The 21549-nt window shown below is 47.6% G+C and overlaps 1 protein-coding gene across 1 annotated transcript; it reads left to right on the top strand.

Annotated features, from left to right (window-relative positions):
• Positions 1 to 227: 227 nt before the first annotated feature.
• SLC26A9 (solute carrier family 26 member 9) lies at positions 228 to 20522 on the top strand. The gene is made up of 20 exons (XM_049770943.1): positions 228 to 352; positions 2397 to 2536; positions 2657 to 2767; positions 3270 to 3445; positions 4695 to 4859; positions 5564 to 5716; positions 5950 to 6032; positions 6637 to 6784; positions 7122 to 7235; positions 7308 to 7385; positions 7713 to 7808; positions 11202 to 11308; positions 11880 to 11949; positions 12050 to 12142; positions 12250 to 12363; positions 12815 to 13096; positions 13988 to 14042; positions 15119 to 15264; positions 19193 to 19264; positions 20475 to 20522. Exons 1-20 carry the CDS (start codon positions 228 to 230, stop codon positions 20520 to 20522), a joined length of 2376 nt encoding a protein of 791 aa, XP_049626900.1.
• Positions 20523 to 21549: the final 1027 nt, after the last annotated feature.

The following is a 21549-nucleotide window of genomic DNA, read 5'->3' as shown; positions in this document are numbered from 1 at the left end:
GGCGAGTGTGTGCATCATCGGTGCCTGGGCAGGAAGGCCACCGAGAGAAGTGAGTCTGGTGAAGAGACCTGAACCAGGGCAGGGAGGCACCTCCTGGGTGGGGCGGAGAGTCAGAATAAAACTCTGCAGCAGCGACACTCCAGAGAGAAGGCCCAGCTGGCATCGGGGAGCGATGCCCCTCACCCTGCCCTCCACTACCTTTCCCAGAGCCCGTCAATGCCCCAGACATGAACCAGCCCAGGCCCCGCTACGTGGTGGACAGAGCTGCATACTCCCTCACTCTCTTCGATGAGGAGTTTGAGAAGAAGGACCGGACGTACCCACTGGGAGAGAAACTTCGCAATGCCTTCAGGTAACATGGCCCCAAGCCAGGCTCCTCTCTCCTTGCTTGGTCAGCCCACGGCCCTTAGCTGGATTCCTAGGTCAGGGTTCCAGGAAGCTCTGAGGAAGGGGTTCCAGAGCCCTGATTCTGAGATCCTACATTCTGAGATTCATCATGCATCTGATGGAGATGGAGACAGGAACTAGTACCATCCCAGCTTCAGAAAGGTTTTAGGGCCTCTTGCCTCCTGCAGGAGACAGTTTCATCCTCTTTTCCTTGGGCTCTTCACTTGTCTCACTTGGACTGTTTAGGGGTCCGAAGAAGGGGCTTGTTCTGAGTCCTAGACTCTCCTTATTAAGGGAGACCTACAGTCACCTCCCCTCAGGGCTCTTTCTCCCATTTCCCATCTGATGTTCCTTTCTTCTCCTGGTCCAGAGAATATTCAGAGCCAGACAGTGAAAGGCCTGGATGCTCCTACAGGGAACCTACCAAGAGGTGATGCCACAGCCCCAGGCTCTTTCCATTCTACTCTCAGATCCTTGGAACTGGCGAGGCAGGGGCTGCTGGAGGGGATCTAGACACTGAGGAGCCCGAGGCTACGGCTTCTGCTTCCCCCTTCCCAGTCTCCTGGCAGTTTACTCAAGTCTAGCTAGGAGCTGGCTTGCTCTTCCTCACTCCCCTGGGGAAACAGCTGATTCAGTTACCTGGATTGGGGTCACTGGCAATGGCTGAAGTGGAGATGCAGGTGGAACTGGTTCCAGCTGGGGAATCACCCATTTGAGTCTTCTCTAAAAGCCTCAGCCCAACCCTACTTCTCTTGGGAGGCTCCATCTCTGCCCAGGCACCACCAAGTCTTGGTGCCCAGTGGCTAGACCCTTTGTATATTTGGGCAGATGGTCTGTGCCTGCCCTTGCACCCACGGTGTTAAATTTGAGCTGTTTCTCTCTTAATATCCTAAATAATTACAATGATGAAGGTGATAAAGCACTGCAAGGAGTTAACAATTCCCTGAGGCTGCAAGCAAGCCTTGAGAAGAGCCTCGCACAGAGAAGGAGGTTTAATGATGAAAAATGAATGAATGAATAAATGAGTGAGTGAGTAAGTGAATGAATGAATGAATGAGTGAATGAATGAATTCCTCCAAAGTTCTCTCTTCTTTCCACTTCCCTCTTGGCCTCCAAAGCCTCTCTGTAAGTGTTCAGCATTTATTTCCAGCCCTACTCTGGGGCTTCAGATCTCTTTGCCCCATGTGGCAACCTTGTAAAGAATGTTGGACAGACACAAGTACTCAAGTGAGTTGTTTTTCTTCCCAGCCAGCTCTCAGCTCAAGAAGCCAGCACTCCCTGTCGCTGACAAACCCAAAGTTCTTGCAGGGCTGGTTCTCTCTGGGTCCAAAGTTTTAAGAGAGACTTCAAACTACTCCCACATGCCCAACTCCCCACCCACCATCCATTTGCCCCAAAAGAAAGAGGGGTCGTCAACAACAGAGATGCTGTTCCACACTGGTCAGGATAGAAAACCTGGACACAAAGCACTGTCTGTTGATTTCAGTTTTTGGGTGACATCCAGGGGACCTAGTGTCAGGGAAACTATTATTGAGCAACAGTAAGAAGCAGGAATTGGTGGTGGGCAGGAAGGAGGCCCAATTAGAGTTAGGCCAATGAGTCACCTATGGGCCCTGAGTATTTGAGTTCCTGTGACAAGGAGAAAAAAAGCAAATGCCTACCTCCCCTCCCATCATCAATCTAGCAGCTGTCACCCTTCAGTTGTTGGGAGCCTTGTTCTTACCGCTACTGAGGTTTATGAAAGGACTTGGAGGTTTTCGACAAACAAAAAAAAAGTTCAGAGCTCCTTACCCTGCTCTAACCCACAAACCCTCCCCTTGATGGCTTCATGGGGCATAGAACATTCACACTGGAGTCCTCACACTAACTGAATATCCCCTTGATTCCCAGCCCCAGGACACAGTGTGAGTACTTACAAACTGGGTTCATTTCCATAAATGAGTGAATGGTTCCATGGACCTTCTAGACAGGCACACAGCACTAACTGAAAATCCTGCCCTCCCCTCCAGATGTTCCTCGGCCAAGATGAAAACCATGGTTCTGGGGTTACTGCCAGTGCTCTCCTGGCTCCCCAAGTATAAGATCAAAGACTACATCATCCCTGACCTGCTCGGAGGACTCAGTGGGGGCTCCATCCAGGTCCCACAAGGTGAAGGCATCCCCTTAGCCAGTCCTGGCCAGCAGCCACCCCCTGTGCCTCTCCCTTCCACCCTGCACCCAGAGTGATAGCCACCATGTACCTGAGCCAGCCCCTATTTGTCCTTCACAGGCATGGCGTTTGCTCTGCTGGCCAACCTTCCTCCAGTCAACGGCCTCTACTCCTCTTTCTTCCCCCTCCTGACGTACTTTTTTCTGGGAGGTATCCACCAGATGGTTCCAGGTAAGGCATCACCCTCTTAGCAGGTAGGATGACCTGGGCCTGGTTCAGAGCCTTTGCAGTTTGCTGCCTCCTCACAGGCCATCTGTGACTTCAGAGAAAATACTTCCTCTCTGTGCCTGCTCTATCTCCCTCCATAGAACTTGAAGGGTTCTGGGCCCAACCAAATGTGCCATATAATGAAGTTCTGAGGGCTGTGAGAGTGCTAGCATACCCAGTTGAACCAAGAGCTTTTTCAAGTGCCACATGAGATGGAGAAAAGTGCTTTTCATGAGACCTGGTTTTGTGGCTAGGCACTATATTTCCAAGTTCATTTTCAGGGGTAATAAGGACAGTCATGGTGAGGGCAGCGCATGCCTAAAATGAGCAGTAGGTGTTAGGCTAGAGAGGTACATGGAAAGGTGGAGTGTCAGTCCCCCAGAGGAACAGGAGTATTCCTGGAACCCTCTTGTATCCCAGTTCTGGAGCAAACCTCTGATTTTTGTTGGCTGGGTGGGCACCACAGGTACCTTTGCCGTTATCAGCATCCTGGTGGGTAACATCTGTATGCAGCTAGCCCCAGAGTCGAAATTTCAGACCTACAACAAAACCACCAACAAGAGCTTCGTGGATATTGAGGCCATGGATGCGGAGCGGCTACACGTGTCTGCAACACTGGCCTGCCTGACAGCTCTCATTCAGGTTAGATGCCCACACCTCTGAGCCAGGTCTGCTTCTACTTCTACTTCTACTACTACTACTACTACTACTACTACTACTACTACTACTACTACTACTCTACTTCTACATTAAAGATGATTAGAGGGTTTTTCCACATTCCTCAAACCACAGAAAGCCTGAACAGTTCCATGGTAAAAGTAATAGTCACCTCTGACACCCTGTCCTGTTTTCCTGGTCTCTTTTCACTCCTCTCTGCCCCTCCTCTGCTCAGACTTTGTGCCTAGTCATCAATCCCTCTGTAGAGATTGATCCCCCTCTGTAGCTCCCTTGGCTGCACTCAAAGGCAGAGGCCTCTGCTAGGGGCTGTAGGGGCAGGAGGAGAGAGCACAGGAGCATGAGGGCCCTCACAAAATGCCCTTCCATTACTCATTCCAGTCATATTGCATCAGGAACTGGACAAGGCCCTAGGATCAAAATAAAACAAGTTGGAAAGACTCATTTTTCACAATGCTCAGCACACATTTTTAGGTAGCAAGATGAACAGCTATACTAATTGCTGTGAAACATCAGAGGGAAAATCAGAAAAATGCTCTCCTCAGTCATGGTAACCTGTGTCTTGAGTCTTAAAGGATGAGTAGAAGCTGGTCTGAAAGGGCAATCCAGAGAGAAGTAATAGGCCTGATTGAATGGGGATAGACAAGAGAATGGCAAGCCAAGGAATATGGTATGGCTAGAGAGCCAGGCTCCTTCCAGAGAAGAGACTGGAAAAATCTTCAAAGGCCAACAATGAAGTATGAGGCTTGTCTCCCCAGAAGCTGCTTTGGGTCTCATTGGCAGTCTCTAAAGGATCTACTGGCTTATAGAGATTACTAGAGTCAGAGTACCTTTAGGGATAGCACCTGGGTGCCAGGAAGATCTAGACCAGGGTGACAACTGTAGACAGAGACTGTATTTGAGGTCACCTTGCCAGGGACACTAACTTGGTGAGAGATTTGACAATGATTGATCCACTGGATAGGTGATGAAGTTATCAGAGAAGAATCTCTGGGATACAAGCTAAGTTTGCTTTATGTGTAAAAGAAACAGAGTCCAAGATGTCTATAGCTATGGTCTAAGGCCTTTTGTATCACTCAAGGACAAGACAGGTTATGAAGGGCTCCTTCCCTGGGCCTACTGCCCTCCACGTACCACACAGAACTCTAGGTTTGAGCCAGGCAGGTATGAGAGCTGCTGACCCTTGACCTTCCCTTCTCCACCTCTTTCCTCTCAGATGGGTCTGGGCCTGGTGCAGTTTGGCTTTGTGGCCATCTACCTCTCCGAGTCCTTCATCCGGGGCTTTATGACAGCTGCTGGCCTGCAGATCCTGATCTCAGTGCTCAAGTACATCTTTGGATTGACCATCCCCTCCTACACAGGCCCAGGGTCCATCGTCTTTGTGAGTCTAGGAAGATTGAGAATGGGAGGGCCCAGGCAGGTCCATAGGCTATTTGCAGAAAGCATGAGCTCCTCAAAATAAATATTCTCAGTGCAAAACTAGCCAATGTTTTGTCCAAGGAGGGTTCCTAAGGAGCAGCGCTGTGGGGGTCTAACTCATGCTTCCAAGGGCTTGCTGAACCTTTTAGTGGAATTCTTAATCCCTATTGGGAACAAATGATTTTCAGCTTTTTCACTCCTGCAGACTGGCATTGGTCTTGGGAGTATGTTGAGAATCACTGCTCAAGAATAGCTTTTCTTTGGGCCAGTGCGATGGCGAAGCGGTAGGGCATTTGCCTTGCACACGGCTGACCCAGGACCAACCACAGTTCAATCTTCCGGTGTCCCATATGGCCCCCCAAACCAGGAGTAATTTCTGAGTGCACAGTCAGGAGTAACCCCTGAGCATCACCAGATATGGCCCAAAAATAAAAATAGTTCTTCCATCAGGTCAAACAGCAAAAGTCTTTCTGTCTGAACATTTTTCCTTAAGTCTAATGTCCCTCCTCCTCTAGTTTATCTCCCCCACAAGGAAAAAAAAAGGAAATTAGCATTCTACCCAGTCCACCCACTGAGTGCAGGGACATACTAGTTCCTGGGTGAAAAAGCTGGGTCTGGGAAAGAAGAGAGCCCATGAGCATGTGAGCATGATGTTATCTGCTGCAGACCTTCATTGACATTTGCAAAGGCCTCCCTCATACGAACCTGGCTTCGCTGATCTTTGCACTCATCAGTGGTGTGTTCCTGGTGCTGGTGAAGGAGCTGAATGCAAGGTTCATGCACCGGATTCGCTTCCCCATCCCTACAGAGATGATCGTGGTAAGCACCTCACCTGGTTGGCACAAGGGCATAGCCCAGGAAAAAAGGAAACCAACTCCAGCCAGGGTCAAGGGTGCTTCCTTATCACTAGCTCCCCCACCAACTCAGGCACAAACTCATGAGCAGTAGTGTAACAGGAAGTCGGGGAATGACTTCTGCTCCAGGAGATAAAGGGCTTGGGAGAGACCCTGTTCAGGGCCCCAATCAGCACCCATCTACTCCTGGGTTTGCAGGTGGTGGTGGCAACAGCTGTCTCTGGGGGCTTCCAGATGTACACCAAGTACCACATGCAGGTCGTGGGGCAGATCCAGCATGGGTGAGTCCACCTGATAGAGAACCCCTCTCCGACCTCAGGCCCGGGCCTCACCACCCTTCCTACCCTAGTCTGGTTTGTTCTGTTTTTTTTGGGGGGGGAGGGGGATGGGGAGGGAGCACACCCAGCAGTGTTCATAACTCACTCTTGGCTCTGCATTCAAGGATCATTCCTAGTAGGATCAGGGGACTATATGAAGTGCTGGGGATCAAACCCAGGTCAGCTGTGTGCAAGACAAGTGCCCATCCAAGTGTGACCCCACTGCTCTCCCCACTCAGGCTGTCCCAAACTTAGGTTCAGAGGCTGAGCTGCAGAGATAATTGACACCGAGATTCGGTGGGGAACAAACCTGTGCTGCAGCAGTGGGAACAGTTCTGGGGGGGTGCCTCTCCGCTCTGGTTCTATGCACAGTGCACCCAGCCCCACACATGGCTCTGTGACCTCGGTTGGGCTGGGCCTGGGAACAGGGCACTGAGAGCAAAGGAGGGTGCTGGCTGTGGCCCTTTTCAGGGGTCTCCATAAAGACTGTAGCCTTCCGGCCAGCAGAGGCCAGGACCAAGCCTTCCCTCTCCTCACCCCGGACCCTGCCTGCTCTGGCTCCCGGCAGCTTCCCCACCCCCGTGTTGCCTGTAGTTCCGCAGTGGCAGGACATGATCGGCACTGCCTTCTCACTGGCCATCGTGGGCTATGTCATCAACCTAGCTGTGGGCCGGACCCTGGCCACCAAGCACGGCTACGATGTGGACTCCAACCAGGTGGGCAAGAGTGAGCTACAGGAGCCATAGTGGTATCCAGGAGCCTTAAGCTGGGGGCGGGATGTTGGTTCCAGCTCATGGTGAGGGGCCCTGGTCCTGCGAGGCTCTGTTAGATTGAGATGGGGGACTTTAGGCAGTGGGTCATTCTCACGTCCTAGGTTTGACCAAGATGAAGCTTCTTTGGTCTCCTTGTTCCCATGTGCCCTCTATGGCCACTCCCAGCCCTCTCCTGGTGGGGTTAAAGAAATATATGAGGTGCTGGGATCAAGCCTTCCTGTCCCCTGCTGTCTTCCATCTGTTCCCACCTGTCCCGTTTTGACCCCACCTGTCCCCACAGGAGATGATTGCGCTGGGCTGCAGCAATTTCTTCGGCTCCTTCTTTAAGATCCATGTCATCTGCTGTGCCCTCTCCGTCACTCTGGCTGTGGATGGAGCAGGAGGGAAATCCCAGGTGAGGCCCCTTGCCCCTGCTGCACCCCCATGCCGCAGGGATGCGCACCCTCTGACCCCTCCTTCTAAACAGGTGGCCAGCCTGTGTGTGTCCCTGGTGGTGATGGTCACCATGCTGGTCCTGGGCTCCTACCTGTACCCTCTCCCAAAGGTAAGATTAAAAACCACCAAGACTCACGGTGCTTTCCCATTTGCCCAGTGCATTGGGGTCCCACTGTCTCATTGGCAGCCATGTTCTCCCTGTTTCCAGGGAAGAGTCAGAGGGGTCTTCCTTCTAACCCCGTTCTCCACTTGGGGCCCACGAGGGGTCCCTAGGTAGGGGCCACTCAGGGGTAATAAATGAGGGGAAGGACAGGATGAGGCAGGGGGGCCCTACCTCAAACTCTGGTCTTGCAGGAAGGAGTTCCAAAGCTGGCTCCAGGGCCAGTAGCATGGAAGGGGAGAAGGAGGGTGGTGTGAGCCTGTTCTATTCCCCTAGTCTGTACTAGGAGCGCTGATTGCTGTCAATCTCAAGAATTCCCTCAAGCAACTGGCTGATCCCTTCTACCTGTGGAGAAAGAGCAAGCTGGACTGTGTAGGTATCAGGGGCCCCTGAGGCCCCCCCCCAAAGCCCACCTCTGCCAGCCTACCTCTAGTCCCCTTCTATTGATGACCCCATACTGGTCACTTCTACATAAGCACAGCTAAGTGTTAAGTTCCAGGTTCTGAGGTGACATCCAGTTGTCAGGTCTAAACTCAACTGTTCACTGACTGGCCAAAAGCAAGTGCCTTAACCTCTCAGAATCTCAGATTCCTCATCTGTAAAATGGGTATTTTTTAAAATTATTAAATCACTGTGAAGATATAGAGTTAAGAAGTTGTTGATATATAAGTTTCAGTCACACAATGTTCCAATATGAAATGGGCAATTTATATCATGTGGTATAAATGATATAAGGGCCTGCTTATATCATTTATAATACGATAAATTTAAAAAGGGCAAAATAGGACACCACAAAGGAGCAGCACATCACCTGGACCAGGTATTATGTCCAACAAAACTTATCTGTTAGTATAGTTATGATTTATAGTTTATTTTGTTGGTTTTTTGGGGGGTGGATTGTTTGGCTGGTTGTTTTGTTTTTGTTTTTCATAGTACTCAGGCCATACCCAGCAGTGGTCAGGATTTACTCTCGTCTCAGGGATTACTCTTGGGAGGGGGGGAACCACATGGGATGCTAGGGATTGAATCTGGATCAGAAGAATATAAGGCAAATGCCTACCTGTACTATCTCTCCAGCTCTGATTTGTAGGTTATTTTTTACAGTTACTTTATTAGATGTAAGCATGCATAAGTATATCATATATTTTTATACATTCAGATATACATGAATTCATACAAGACAAGTTGTGAGAATATTAGAGCATGAACATGAGATTATCTGGGATCATGATCTGTAGGTTTTTTAAAAAGCAAAAAGAGGGCTGGGAAGATGGTTCTGAGGGACTCATGGGATCATGCAGGAGCCAGGTTTGATACTTGGCTCTCCATAGTGGCAGCCTACTAAGCACTGTTTGAAGTGACGCCCAAGTATAGAAGTAGCCCACGAGTACTATCAGGTCACCCAGAAAATTTGTGACTGAAGAACTAGCTTTGCACATGCTTAGTCCTGAACTGAAAGAAGCCCAAGTCAGCACCCACATGTCCCTGTAGTGCTACCAGGAATGAACCCTAGAAGTAGCCCTTAAGCAGATTAGGATGGCCCCCAAATCAAACCAAAAAAGACTAGAGCATAAGAACAGCAAACTAGGATCTCAAGAAAGTCACCAGACTTCAAGATTTGGGGGGTCTTCCTCTGAGATTTGGTGATAGTCATGGCTTCATCACACATTTGAGGGGTCTAGGGGTGGGATGTGTCAGCCAGTGCCTCCGTACCTACATCTGCCACCAATTGATACCCTGAATTTCCCAAGAAGAGGCCTTCCTTGACCTGTGAGAGAGGAGGGCTTCCCTCATTTGAAAGCTGACAGCAGGGATCAGAGAGGTAGAGTGAGTCAGCAAAGACCCAGAGGCAGGAAGTGGTGGAGACAGGATTGGGGTCCCAAGTCTTCCACCCCACCCAGATTCCAGGCCATGAAGTGAGTGTATGTGCATGGCACTGGGGAGGAGACTCTAAGCCAGAGAAGTGAGTGTCCCTCTGGGTTCCAGGTAGTGAGCAAGAAAATGGACCACCCCCACCCTCAGGATCTGTTCTTTGTGACTCCACTCCCATAGTTTCTGCTATTCACAGGATATGTGGATGTAACTGATCATCATCACTTTTTATTGGCACACACAGTAGCTCCCCGGAGGAAAATTGGGAACATTAGAGGGAAACTATTAAACTACATCTAGTCTCACCCTCACTCACCCAACCAGGCCAGAGAGTATTCTCAGCAACTAACTAGGAAAGAGGAAAGAAGAATCCTTTCCTCCCTTCCAGTTTTCCTTCCCTTTTTCCTTCCTTTCTCTTTTTCCTCCCTCTTCTCCTTCATTCCTTTTCTTTTTTTTTTTTTTTTTTTTTTTTTTGATTTTTGGTTTTTGGGCCACACCCGGCGTTGCTCAGGGGTCACTCCTGGCTGTCTGCTCAGAAATTCCATTCCTTTTCTTATCTTTCTTTGCCTCATTCCTTTTCTTTCCTTTCTCTTTTCTTTCATCTTTTACTTCTTTTCTTCCTTTTTTTCATTCCTCTCTTCCTTTTTTGTATTTTTTTCTAGGTCATACCCATTGAAGTTTAGGGATTTCCTGACTCTCTAAGTTGAGAGACCACTCCTAGCAACCTTGGGGAAACACACCATATGTGATTCTGGGTACCAAAGCTAGGTTGGCTGCATATAGGACCAATGCAATATTCACTGTATTATCACTCCAGCCCATCCTTCTTTCCTTTCTTCCATATTTGTCTCTTCCATTATTCCTTCATTCCCTTTCTTTCCTTCTTCCTTTCCTTCATTCTTTGTTCCTCACCTCCTGCCTTTCCTCTATTCTTCCTTTTCTTCTTTTTCTTTCTTCTCTCCTTTCTTCCTTTTCTTCCTTCTTCCTTCTTTCCCTTCTTCCTCCCTCCCTTCTTCCTTTTCCATCCTTTCTTCCTTTCCTTCTTCCAATCCTCCTCTCTTTCCTTCTCTTTCTTCTAGTCCTTTCTTCATGCCTTCTTTCCCTCATTCTTTCCCTCATTCCTTCCTTTGTTTTTTATTCCTTTCCTACTTCCTTGCTTCCCACCTTCTCTCCTTTTTCCTGCCTTTTCTCCTTCATTTTCTCTCCTTCCTTTTTTGCTTACTTCCCTTTCTCTCCTCCCTTCACAACTTCCTTCCCCTTTATTGCTTCTTTCTTCCCTTCCAATCCTCTTTTCTTCCCTTCTTCCATGCTTCCTTCTCTCCTTCCTTCCCTTCTTCTCTTCCTTCCATCTTTTCTTCCCTCATTCCTTCCTTCCCCAATTTCTTCCTTTGTTCTTTCTTCTTTTCTTCCCCTCCTTCTTTCTCTCCTTTCTTCTTTCTTCTTTCTTTTCCTTCTTCCTTCTCACCTTTTCTCCTTCCTTTGTTCCTTTCCTTTCTTTCTTCCTTCCCAGCTTTCATATTTCCTTCTGCCTTCCTTTCTTCCATACTTCCATCTCTCTCCTTCTTTTCTGCATGAAGCAGTGCTTAGTATCCCTCAGGATTAGACAGCTAGGGTCACTTAGCAAACAAGAAAAAGAACTTCAAACCCAGACACACCTGATCTGATATTTCTGCCCTTTCTAGGTCATGCTGCCTCCCATGAGTTGTCTATTTAAAAGTCAGAAAAGTTCATGGAACCAACTAAAAGAAACTTAATGGAATGGCCAATGTGACCATTGCAAAAATATATAAAAGAGCACAGAAAATGCAGTGAAAAGGGAAGGGTGTGTCTGGGATTCTCCTAACCTTTGCTGAAAGAGGCAGTTTCCCTCTTTTTTTTTTTCTTTCTTCACAGTTCATCTGGGTGGTGAGCTTTCTCTCTTCCTTCTTTCTGAGCCTGCCATATGGTGTAGCTGTGGGTGTCGTCTTCTCCATCCTGGTTGTGATCTTCCAGACCCAGTTGTGAGTAACGACCTATCTCTCCCAAAGCAGAGCAGTGAGGCCCATGGGCCTTCCCACTAAGAGCTCCCAGGTCAAGTTCTGAACCATCATAGCCTGGAGGTGCCAACAGGCTTGAGAAGAGTCTGTGTGTCAGTCTGTATGCCAGACCTTACATCTCCTGGTACCCAGCTGGAACATGGAACCATCATGTCCTGGAAGGGCTGGGGCCAGAGAATATTGGGGAAAGTGGATGCTGAGACTCTAAATTCTTCCTGAAGCTCTTCTGAGAAGATGCTATGCCCTTCCTCAAGAACAAATTAGTGTCCAAGCCAGGAAAAGAAAGGGGGCTAGGACAGGCCCTGCCCTGCTAAATGTCAGGAAAATCCTGACACCTCTTCTTGAAGAGGTGAAACCAGCAAGTGATGGTTTGGGAGCCACTTATGCCTATCAGCTTATGTTGTTCCCCAACCTCCCTGCCTCAGTTCTGAGATCAAAATTGTTTTACTTTGGCACAAACATGAACATCAGGCAGATTTCTCCAGTGAAGACAGGATGCAGTTTTCCTCACATGTTCTCTCATGCTTTTCTCCAGTCGAAATGGCTATGCTCTGGCCCAGGTCATGGACACAGACATTTATGTGAATCCCAAGACCTACAGTAGGGTGAGTCTCTAAGCTGTGACTCTTTTGCAGTGCTCCACCCTAAGGAAAGGGTTTTAAAAAATAAATCATTTGTTAACTGAGCTCAGTCTCTCTGTCACAGGTCCAGGAAATAGAAGGGATTAAAATTGTCACTTACTGCTCCCCTCTCTACTTTGCCAACTCAGAGATCTTCAAGCAAAAGGTCATTGCCAAGGTATAACTTGAGCCTCTGGCAATCACAGGGCCTGGAGAGAGGGTAGAAGGATGGGGACCAGGAACTGAGTGCATGGGGTGAAGACCACTTTGGCCTCTTTCCCACAGACAGGGGTAGACCCGCAGAAGGTTTTACTAGCCAAGCAGAAGTACCTCAAGAAACAGGAAAAAGGGAGAGTGATGCCGACTCAGCAGAGGAAGTCTCTGTTCATGAAAACCAAGGTGAGCCAGGCTAAGAGCAGCCCCCTCTCTCTCTAATGGGGTGCTGGTGCCACTTCCCTTGCACAACACCAGAAAGTCCCCATGTCCACTGCTTGGTGAGCGCCAAGTAGCCTCCTCTGGGAAGACCTGCCTGGTCCCAACCCATCTCTGTGCTCTCATAGCCCCTGTATTTGGGAGGGATGGGCTCTGACCTAACCTAACCGGGGCTTACCTGGCAAAGATGGATGTGAGTGCTGAGGAGAACAGAGAGGAACCCAGTCGTTCTCAATGGGTGCCTCTCAAGCAGAGGGACTGGGCTGCTAACTGGCTAGGCAGTTCTCAGCCTGCTCACTTGGGACCCCTCCCACAGGGTCTGTCTGAAGGGGGCATTTTGAGAGAGTGAAGCCCCTCAGGGGGCTTGCGGGTACTGCACATACCACCTCCCTTCTCAGACATTGCTGCCCTGCCCCAGACTGTGTCCCTGCAGGAGCTGCAGCAGGACTTCGAGAATGCCACCCCCACAGACCCCAACAACAATCAGAGCCCTGCTAATGGCACCAGCGTGTCCTACATCACCCTCAGCCCTGACAGCTCCTCAGCGACTCACTGTGAGACTCCAGGACCTGCTGAGGCTCCGGGAGAGCCCAGAGACCTACTGGCCAGTGTCCCGCCTTTTGTCACCTTCCACACCCTTATCCTCGACTTGAGCGGGGTCAGCTTTGTGGATCTGATGGGCATCAAGGCCCTGGCCAAGGTGAGGCCCCCAGGGCATGAGGCGCAGGCCCACTTTCACTCAGCTTCACCCCTGCCTTCTATTGGGCCTTTCCCTGGAGCTCCAGGTGGACAAGCTAAGGGAGCCAATCACTGTGGAAGCTAAGGTCACCTCTGGACAACTTTCCCATTCCCCTTGAGGATAGGGGTATCTATGAGTGAGTGGGTGCAGACAATCAGGAGCCTGGGACACCTGCACTCCAGGCCCACTTCCATTCTCTGGTAGAGTCCCTGATCTCCTGGTCAGGTTTCAGCAGCCAGCCCTTGGCCCCTGAGGGGAGCCCCTGTGGTGGTCCCTCTCCACTCACCCCAGCCTGCCTCAGCCCTCTCAGGAGAGAAAAGAAATCACCTTGGTGTCTCTCAGCCTCAGGCCCAGCACCACAGGAAGCTTTGACTGGGAATAGCTTCTCAGGGCCAACTTCAGCAGGTAGAGACCTCCTCAGAGTTGGCTTATCAGGAGCATCCCAGGGAAAACCAAGGAACACTGGCTGTATCCCCAGGCATGGGTCTCACCTACACCCCTACATTGGATCTATGCAGAGAGCATTTGACTGAAGCCCTCGCTTCTGGCCACAGGTCACAAAGCCAGGAGAGAGGTGCAACGTGGATGTGGGAGTTTCTGAAAGGAAAGCACCCCATAAAAAAGGCTGTGGAGTTTTAAGTGCCTCCCCATTGGCAAGGGCCCATTTCCGCCACTTTCCAGGGGAGCCAACACTTCAGCAAAGTGGCAGCTTTGCTGCTATTTTTATCGTCAGCCACTCAGGGCTGCTTGTTTGTTGGCTTCCCGTCGGAAGTGTGTTTTGTGGGTCACTTTGAGACCAGCTCAGAATGTTCCTTTCCTTTTGTCTCCCCCTACCCACCCCAACATTTCTAGCTGAGCTCCACTTATGGGAAGATTGGGGTGAAAGTCTTCTTGGTGAACATTCATGGTAAGATGAAGAAGAGGTCAGGTCTGGAAGGCTGGAGGTGGGGACAGGGTGGTGGGATACTGAACATTAAGGGGTGGAAAGTAGAGCACCCCAATATCACCACAATCACTGCCTACTCATAAAAGCTTCAGACACAAGTCTAAGGAGACAGAGACCGAACTATGGCACTCTCCTGGGGCCCCCAGAACATATTAGGATTACAGGCTTCAGAAAGTACCACTAGACTTTCAATCCCCACCCACACACACACAGACACACAACCACCACCAGTTAGCATGTGTTCTTGACATAGCTGCTTTAGAGGACAAATGTTCACTTACACTAAATGAAGAGTTGATAAGGTGACTGTTCCAAATTTGAATATCTATGAATCTTAGAGGCCTAGAGCTCACACCTATCTTAAGTACCAGGGAGCACACAACACACTCAGACTCACACACTCTCTAACATCCACACTCACACATTTACACATATCTGCAGAGGCACATATATCTGCACATATATATTCCCAGGTACAGACTTAGATACATACACACACCTGTCAGATTCTCTCTCTTTCTCTTTCTCTCTCTCTCTTCTTTTTCACACATATACATACACACTCTTGTGAGAGCCTTATGGGGGACTGCCCTTCAGAAAGGCCTGAGCAGGCACAGGCTGGGTGCAGGCCCCACGTGGAGAGAATCTGCCTCAACTATGATATGACTGCATGCACCCCTGAATTAGGATCTGTGGGTTCTTCCCACCTTCACCCCTCAGGGAATCATATCTAGGATAGTGAACAGTGAGGCTCTGCCATGTTGGAGGGTGCAGGACAGGCTGATAAACAATGGGAGGATGGATAGGCAGAGCATGGAGCAGGAAGCAATCTCTGTGACAGTTCAGACTTTCCCAGTCCTCTTGCCACCCTCTGCTGTCTGCATAGCGCCCTCTGCTGCCTTGGTCTAAGATGACAGGACCTTGGATGCTGCAAGAGACCCTTGCATGTTCCTTCCCTTCTTGTCCTCCCACCATACCCCACCCAGCTCCAAGCTGCCCTTGCAGTCAGCATTCTGAAGATGACCTTCTCCTTTCAGCCCAGGTGTACAAGGACATCAGTCATGGTGGTGTCTTTGAGGACGGGTGTCTGGAGCACAAGCATGTCTTTCCCAGCATACATGATGCAGTTCTCTTTGCCCAGGCAAACAACAGACAAGTAGCCCAGAGAGAGAACTTCCACAGGGTAAGTTCCTTACAGCCAGTAATCCAAGGCCAGGAGCAGGTAGGAAAGGTGGGGCTTAGAAAGAAGCAGAAGATGGGACTCCACAGTCAATTCTGTTTCTTAACTTGTATAAACGGACCCTTGAGCATCCTTATCTGTAAACTGAGTTCCTAAATGCAGATTTACTACTTCAAAAGTTTTCCTTAGTTTGTTTTAGGAGTATTTTTTTTTTTTTAGTTTTTGGGTCACACCCGGTGGTGCTCAGGGGTTACTCCTGACTGTCTGCTCAGAAATAGCTCCTGGGAGGCACGGGGGACCATATGGGACACCGGGATTCGAACTAACCACCTTTGGTCCTGGATCGGCTGCTTGCAAGGCAAATGCTGCTGTGCCATCTCTCCGGGCCCAGGAATATTATTTTTGTCAATTATATCTGATATAAGTTCATTTTAATTTTATATTTATATTAAATCTTTATTACATTAAATTTATATTATCATATCAAATTTATTTTATTATACTAAAGTACTTTAATAATAAAAGTTAGTTTTATTATATTAAATTTATTTTTTATTTATATTAAAATATATTTTAGATTCACTTAAAAGTACTTTTTTTCTTTTGTTTCATTGTCAACTTAATATATTTTTTTTATTTAAGCACCATGGTTACAAACATGTTTGTAATTGGGTTTCAACCATAAAATACACACATCCTTTACCCAGTGCAACTTTCCCACCACCATTGTCCCCCATTTTCCTTCTCCCCACTTCCTCTGTCCTTCTTCATTGTCATGGTAGCTGTCAGTATTTCTAACTGTTAGTATTTCTCTAACTGAACTTACCACTCTTTGTGATAAGCTTCTTATCATTGGCTGGTCCTTCCAGCCCTCATCTCTATTGTCTCTGGGTATGATTATACTGTCTTTTATTTTTCTTAAATCCCAAATATGAATGAGATTATTCTGTGTTTATCTCTCTTCTTCTGACTTATTTCACTCAAAAATAGTCTCCATATTCATCCATATTCATCCAATAGCAAATTTCATGACTTCATTTTTCTAACAGCTGCATAATATTCCATTGTATAGATGTACCACAGTTTCTTTAGCCATTCATGTGTTGTTGGGCATCTGAGTTGTTTCCAGTTTCTGGATAGTATAAATAGTGCTGTGACAAACATAGGAATGCAGAGAGATTTCCTGAATGTTTTTGTGTTTCTAGTGTATATTCCTAAGAGTGGTATTGCTGAATCATATGGAGACTCAATTTCTAGATTTTTGAGGAACATCCATATTGTTTTCCAAAAGTGATACATTCTCCCTGCATCTGCACCAGCACTGGTTGTTCTGTTCTTTATGATGTGTGCCAGTCTCTGTGATGTTAGATCTCATTGTTATTTTGATTTGAATCTTCCTGTTGATTAGTGATTTGGAGCATTTTTTCATGTGCCTTTTGGCCATCTGTATTTTTTTCTTTGAGGAAATATCTGTTCATTTCTTCTCCCCATTTTTGGGATGAGATTAGATTTGTTGTTGTTGTTAAGTTCCATCAGCATCTTGTATAACTTAGAAATGAATCTCTTATCTGATGGGTATTGGGTGAATAACTTCTCCCATTCCCTGCATAGTTTTGTTTTTCTGTCACTTTCCTTTGAAGTGCAGAAGCTTCCCAGTTTAATGTAGTCTAGTTTGTTTATCTTTGCTTCCACTCGCTTGGACAGTGCTGTTTTATCTTTAAAGATGCTTTTAGCTTCAGTGTATGCCAGGAACGCTCTGCCTATGTTTACCTCTTTGTACCTTATGGTTTCAGGTCTGATATCAAGTTCTTTAATCTATTTTTATTTGACCTTTGTGCACTCTTCTTTGAAGAATGTCATTAGTATCCTTAGAATAATATGTTTTTATATTCACTTGAAAGTACTTTTTTCTTTTATTTTATTGTGGTTTGATGTTTGGTTGATTTTGGTGGAAGGCACACTTGGCAGTGCTCAGGACTTACTCCTGGCTTTGTAGTCAGAGATCATTCACTCCTGGAAGTGCTTGTAGAACTATATGGGGTGCTGGGGATTGAACTCAAGTCAGATGTATACAAGGCTTTAACTTGCTATACTCTCTCTAGCTCCAAGAGCAGGGGTCCTCAAATATTTTAAACAGGGGTCCAGTTCACTGTCCCTCAGATCGTTGGAGGACTGGACAATAGTTAAAAAAAACTATGGAGGCCAGATTGATAGCACAGAGGGTAGGGCATTTGCCTTACACATGGCCAACCCAGATTTGATCCCCAACATCCATATGGTCTTCTGAGCACTACCAGGAATAACCCCTGAGCTCAGATCCACAAGTTACCCCTGAGCACCACTGGGTATAGCCCCAAACAAAATAATAATAAAATAAGAAAATAATAATAATAATAATAATAATAGTCAAATAAAACTATAAACAAATCCCTATGCACATTGCACATATCTTATTTTGGAGTTATAAAAATGGGAACAAATGCAGCATTTAAAATGAAGAACAAGTAATATTAAATTAACACACTTACCATTTCAATGGGAACTATGGGCCTGCTTTGGTGAGGACCCCTGCCTAAGACTAAGGAGTCAAGAGACAGAAAGAAGGAGGGGACTCAGAGAGTGCAGTGCACATGTTACATATGCACACTGTGGGCTGACAAGTTGGCTGCTAAGCAGGACAGGCAGTGGCAGCAAAAGCACCCAGTGGGCCAGATAAACGTACTCAGTGGGCTGTACGTGGCCCACAGGCCGTAGTTTAAGGACCCCTGCCCTAAAGTGTTTTTTGTTTTTGTTTTTTAAACTTTGTTGTTTGGGCTTATTGGGGGAGAGGAGCATGCCCAGTGGTGTTCAAGAGCCACTCCTGGCTCTGTGCTCAGGGGTCACTTCCAGCAGTGCTCAGGAACTGAGTGTTGGGGGTTGAATCTGGGCCTCCTATCTGCAAAGCTCCTTGATCTATGTTTCCGGTCTCTCCCAAACCTTTGTAAATATCCATTTCCAGACCATACTCGAGTCATTAGGTTCTGGAGACTTAATTAGGACTATTAGTGAATCCAGCTCAGAGCTCATAGGCTGGGGCTGGATAAAGAGGCTGATCCTAACTTGGTCTCAATATCGTTGTGTGCCATTTACTAGCTCAGTAAATGGTCGGCAGATATGCTCCATTAATGCAGAAAACTTCTACTTCATTGGGATTCCTGTCCCAGTTCCCCCAGAGATCTAGCCCAGCCCCTATCCCAAACCTTGGTAAAGTTTCCCAGCCCTTAGAGGGCATCTGAGCAGGTCTAGAGCAACCCTTTGCTCTTTGCTGTGAGTTAGGATGAAGGTGAAGTCTGTTCTCAGAAGGTAGCTGCTCAAAGGCCCTGGCACCTGGCCATACTTTCAGGGGAAGCTGGATAAGCCCTGAAGCTTTCTTGCTTCATAAACTCTTTGCATAATAAATATAAAAGATATCAGAAGAATCTTTATTATTTGCAATTACACAGAAAATGTCCAGTTATTTATGTATTTTAAGATGTACATGAATGATATGCATAACATATGGCACTTTTTACATTACAGAATCTACTCATTATATATATATATATATATATATATATATATATATATATATATATATATATGTCAGTCACATGCTTCTCTCAAGAGAAGGGGTAGGTACCTGGCAGAGCAACTCTGACGACCCCACTTTTACAAAGCCAGAAAGAGTCCCAGACAGTGGCTTCAAGATCAGGCAGCTAGCAATGATCTGGGAGCCAAGAAACCCTGTCACTTCTGAAATACACACAAGAGGGCAGGCCCTGATGCCTTCTTGTCCAGAAAAAGAGTAGGAACACATGATGCTGGACAGGAGAGGCAGGGAGGTGAGGGAAAGAGTGAAGTAGCCCCATACTTGGAATCTCACCATCCAATCTTTGCATGTTTCCCCCTCTAGGCTCCAGAGGACCATGAACTCTCCTTGTATGACTCAGAAGAGGACAGTCCTGGCTACTGGGACCTAGAGCAGGTAATTTCTGAGGAAAGTGGGGAAGGAAGCAGCTCTCAATTCCCAGGTCTTGGCTGGCTCTCTCACCTTTAAGCCAGAGCAGTCACCTTGAAGGAGACAACATCTTTCTTTTAATAGCAGAGCTTAATTCTTCTCTGCCCCTGAATGGCACCATGGGGGAAGGGAGATACTGGAACAAGTCCTAGAGAACTAACAGCTATTCTTAACTCAAGCACATTTCACATGATCTTGGGTAAGCCACATAACACATGAGGTTCCAGTTCTTATCACTGTAATATAAGGGAAATAGGGCAACACCTGTCCCTCTGTCGCATCAGAAGAGCAGGGGGTTTATTTGTTCTTACACTGACGCTTCAGGTATGTATAGAGTGACTGTATATAAGGAGTGATTGTATGTATGGAGTGGCTATATGTATGGAATGGCTGTAATGCATGGATGGTTGCATGCATGGAGTGAATATAAGGAGTGGCTGTATGCATGAAGTAACTGTATGTGTGGAGTGGCTGTATGTATTGAGTGGTTGTAGCACCCTGCTACAGTTCCAGGGAACTACATATCAGTGAACAGATGCATTAGTGCCCTGAGATGTTCAATGCTCAGATCAGTTCTAGAGGGTGCATGTTCTATGGGTACAGACCTTAGAGCAAAGAGCTGTGATGATGGAGGACTTTTATCCCCCTTGTGTTCTAAGGTCCTGTCAGGAAAGGCAATCCTGCCAGAATGGTCATAATTAGAAGGAGCTAGACATTAGTTTTAGAGGAAGTTGAAGTTGAAGTTTTAGAGGAAGTTGGGTTGAAGAGAAATCTCCCCATTTGTCCCATAACTTTTGGTCTTGAGCTCCACGGGTCCTCTGGACACATCCCTGAGAATAAGTGGAGCATGTGTACATCAGGAAATAAAACTGGTGTTGCTAAGATTCAGTAGATCCCTGGATCCCTGTGGAATTCTCAGCCCCTGGATAAGTCCAAATCAGCTCTAGGACAGCCTTACCCTTGTCTCACCTTAGGGACAAAGGTGAGCTTTCTGGCGTCTTCTCCAAATACTTCTGGAACTTTCTTAGGATGAGTCAGCTTCTGCCCTGTTTCCTCACACACTCAAGGTGTTCCTTTCTAGCTGGGGTTCATAGACTCCCACATACAGTCCATAGGCCCACCAACTACAGCCACTCTGATGTGACAGACCTAACACTTCTCTCCCCTTTCCATGTAGGATATGTTTGGGAGCATGTTTCATGCCGAAACCCTGACCGCCCTGTGATGACCCAGCTGGGCCCCATGTTGCCCCACTGAACACCAAGCCAACTGGGACTTCCAGAAAGGAGGAGGCTGGACAGACAGGCAGTGTGGGGAGGGGACTCTCCTGATAGTCTTCTCCTATCCTCATCTCTAGAGCCAGCACATCTACCCTGCCCCGATCTGGTGGCCTTCATGCCTTGCTTGTCAGCCAACAGCCATGCAGGAATGAGAATGCTGAAAAGCAAGGGAAGGAGGGCACCACTGCCTGGTGGCTTCCACGTGTCACAGAACACAGGGCTTCCTTGCTTGGAATTCTGTCACTGGTCCTCTCCAGCTGCCCCAATTGTCCCTGGTAGCCAAGCATCCAAGAATCTCAGTCTTGGTACTGGAACTCCCTTCTTTCCATATCTCTAGATGCTGAGGTTCCAGGGCTATTCAGCACCTCAAAGTTGGTCCTGGGGAGTGGCAAGCCCTAAGGCCACCACAGATATCTCCACAGGGGCAGTCGACCCATGAGCAGCTCAGCTTCCTCAGACCTCAGACATCATACCCTCCTACCTGCAGGGACTGTGCTCCCTTCTATTTTCTCTGGGTGGGAATCCCAAAGGAATAGGGAAGTAGCAGGAAGATTCCTCTGGAAACATATCATTTCCTAGTAGTTATTCTACACCAAGTATTGGCAAACCCTTCTGTACAGGAAGCTTGGAGGGGTTGGTACTAGCACCAACCAGGAGCAAACTGGAGGGGCCTGGGTTATGTCTGATGCCCCCCAAACTCATCCAGAGCTCTTCCAGAAAATTGCTTCACACTTGAGAGATCTGCTTTGTTCTTCTTCCTTGCAAAAGGATTTTAATTTTCCCATCTCAGCCTACATTCTTCATTGGACAAAGGAAGGAGGAAGGAGACCCCCAGAACCAGCTGTACCTGGCCCATATCCCAGGGAAATCACTGCAGCAATGTCTTCCTGATTCAGCTTCCCTAATCAGCTCAGAATGCAAGGCCAGTGTCTAGGAAAGATGAGAATAGGAAAGTGGGGGTTAATTCTCCAT

Source organism: Suncus etruscus, chromosome 3 (assembly GCF_024139225.1).
Source record: "Suncus etruscus isolate mSunEtr1 chromosome 3, mSunEtr1.pri.cur, whole genome shotgun sequence".
Classification (NCBI taxonomy): Eukaryota; Metazoa; Chordata; class Mammalia; order Eulipotyphla; family Soricidae; genus Suncus; species Suncus etruscus.
Note: the sequence above shows the minus strand (reverse complement) of the source record. Positions and strands in the feature narration are given on the sequence as shown.

Excerpts from the sequence above, each read along its gene's own strand:
- SLC26A9 (XM_049770943.1), top strand. The coding sequence starts at position 228 with ATGAACCAGCCCAGGCCCCGCTACGTGGTGGACAGAGCTGCATACTCC. Across the intron at positions 4,860-5,563 it reads GCCCAGGGTCCATCGTCTTT|ACCTTCATTGACATTTGCAA; the intron begins GTGAGTCTAGGA and ends TATCTGCTGCAG. Across the intron at positions 12,143-12,249 it reads AGCAAAAGGTCATTGCCAAG|ACAGGGGTAGACCCGCAGAA; the intron begins GTATAACTTGAG and ends TCTTTCCCACAG.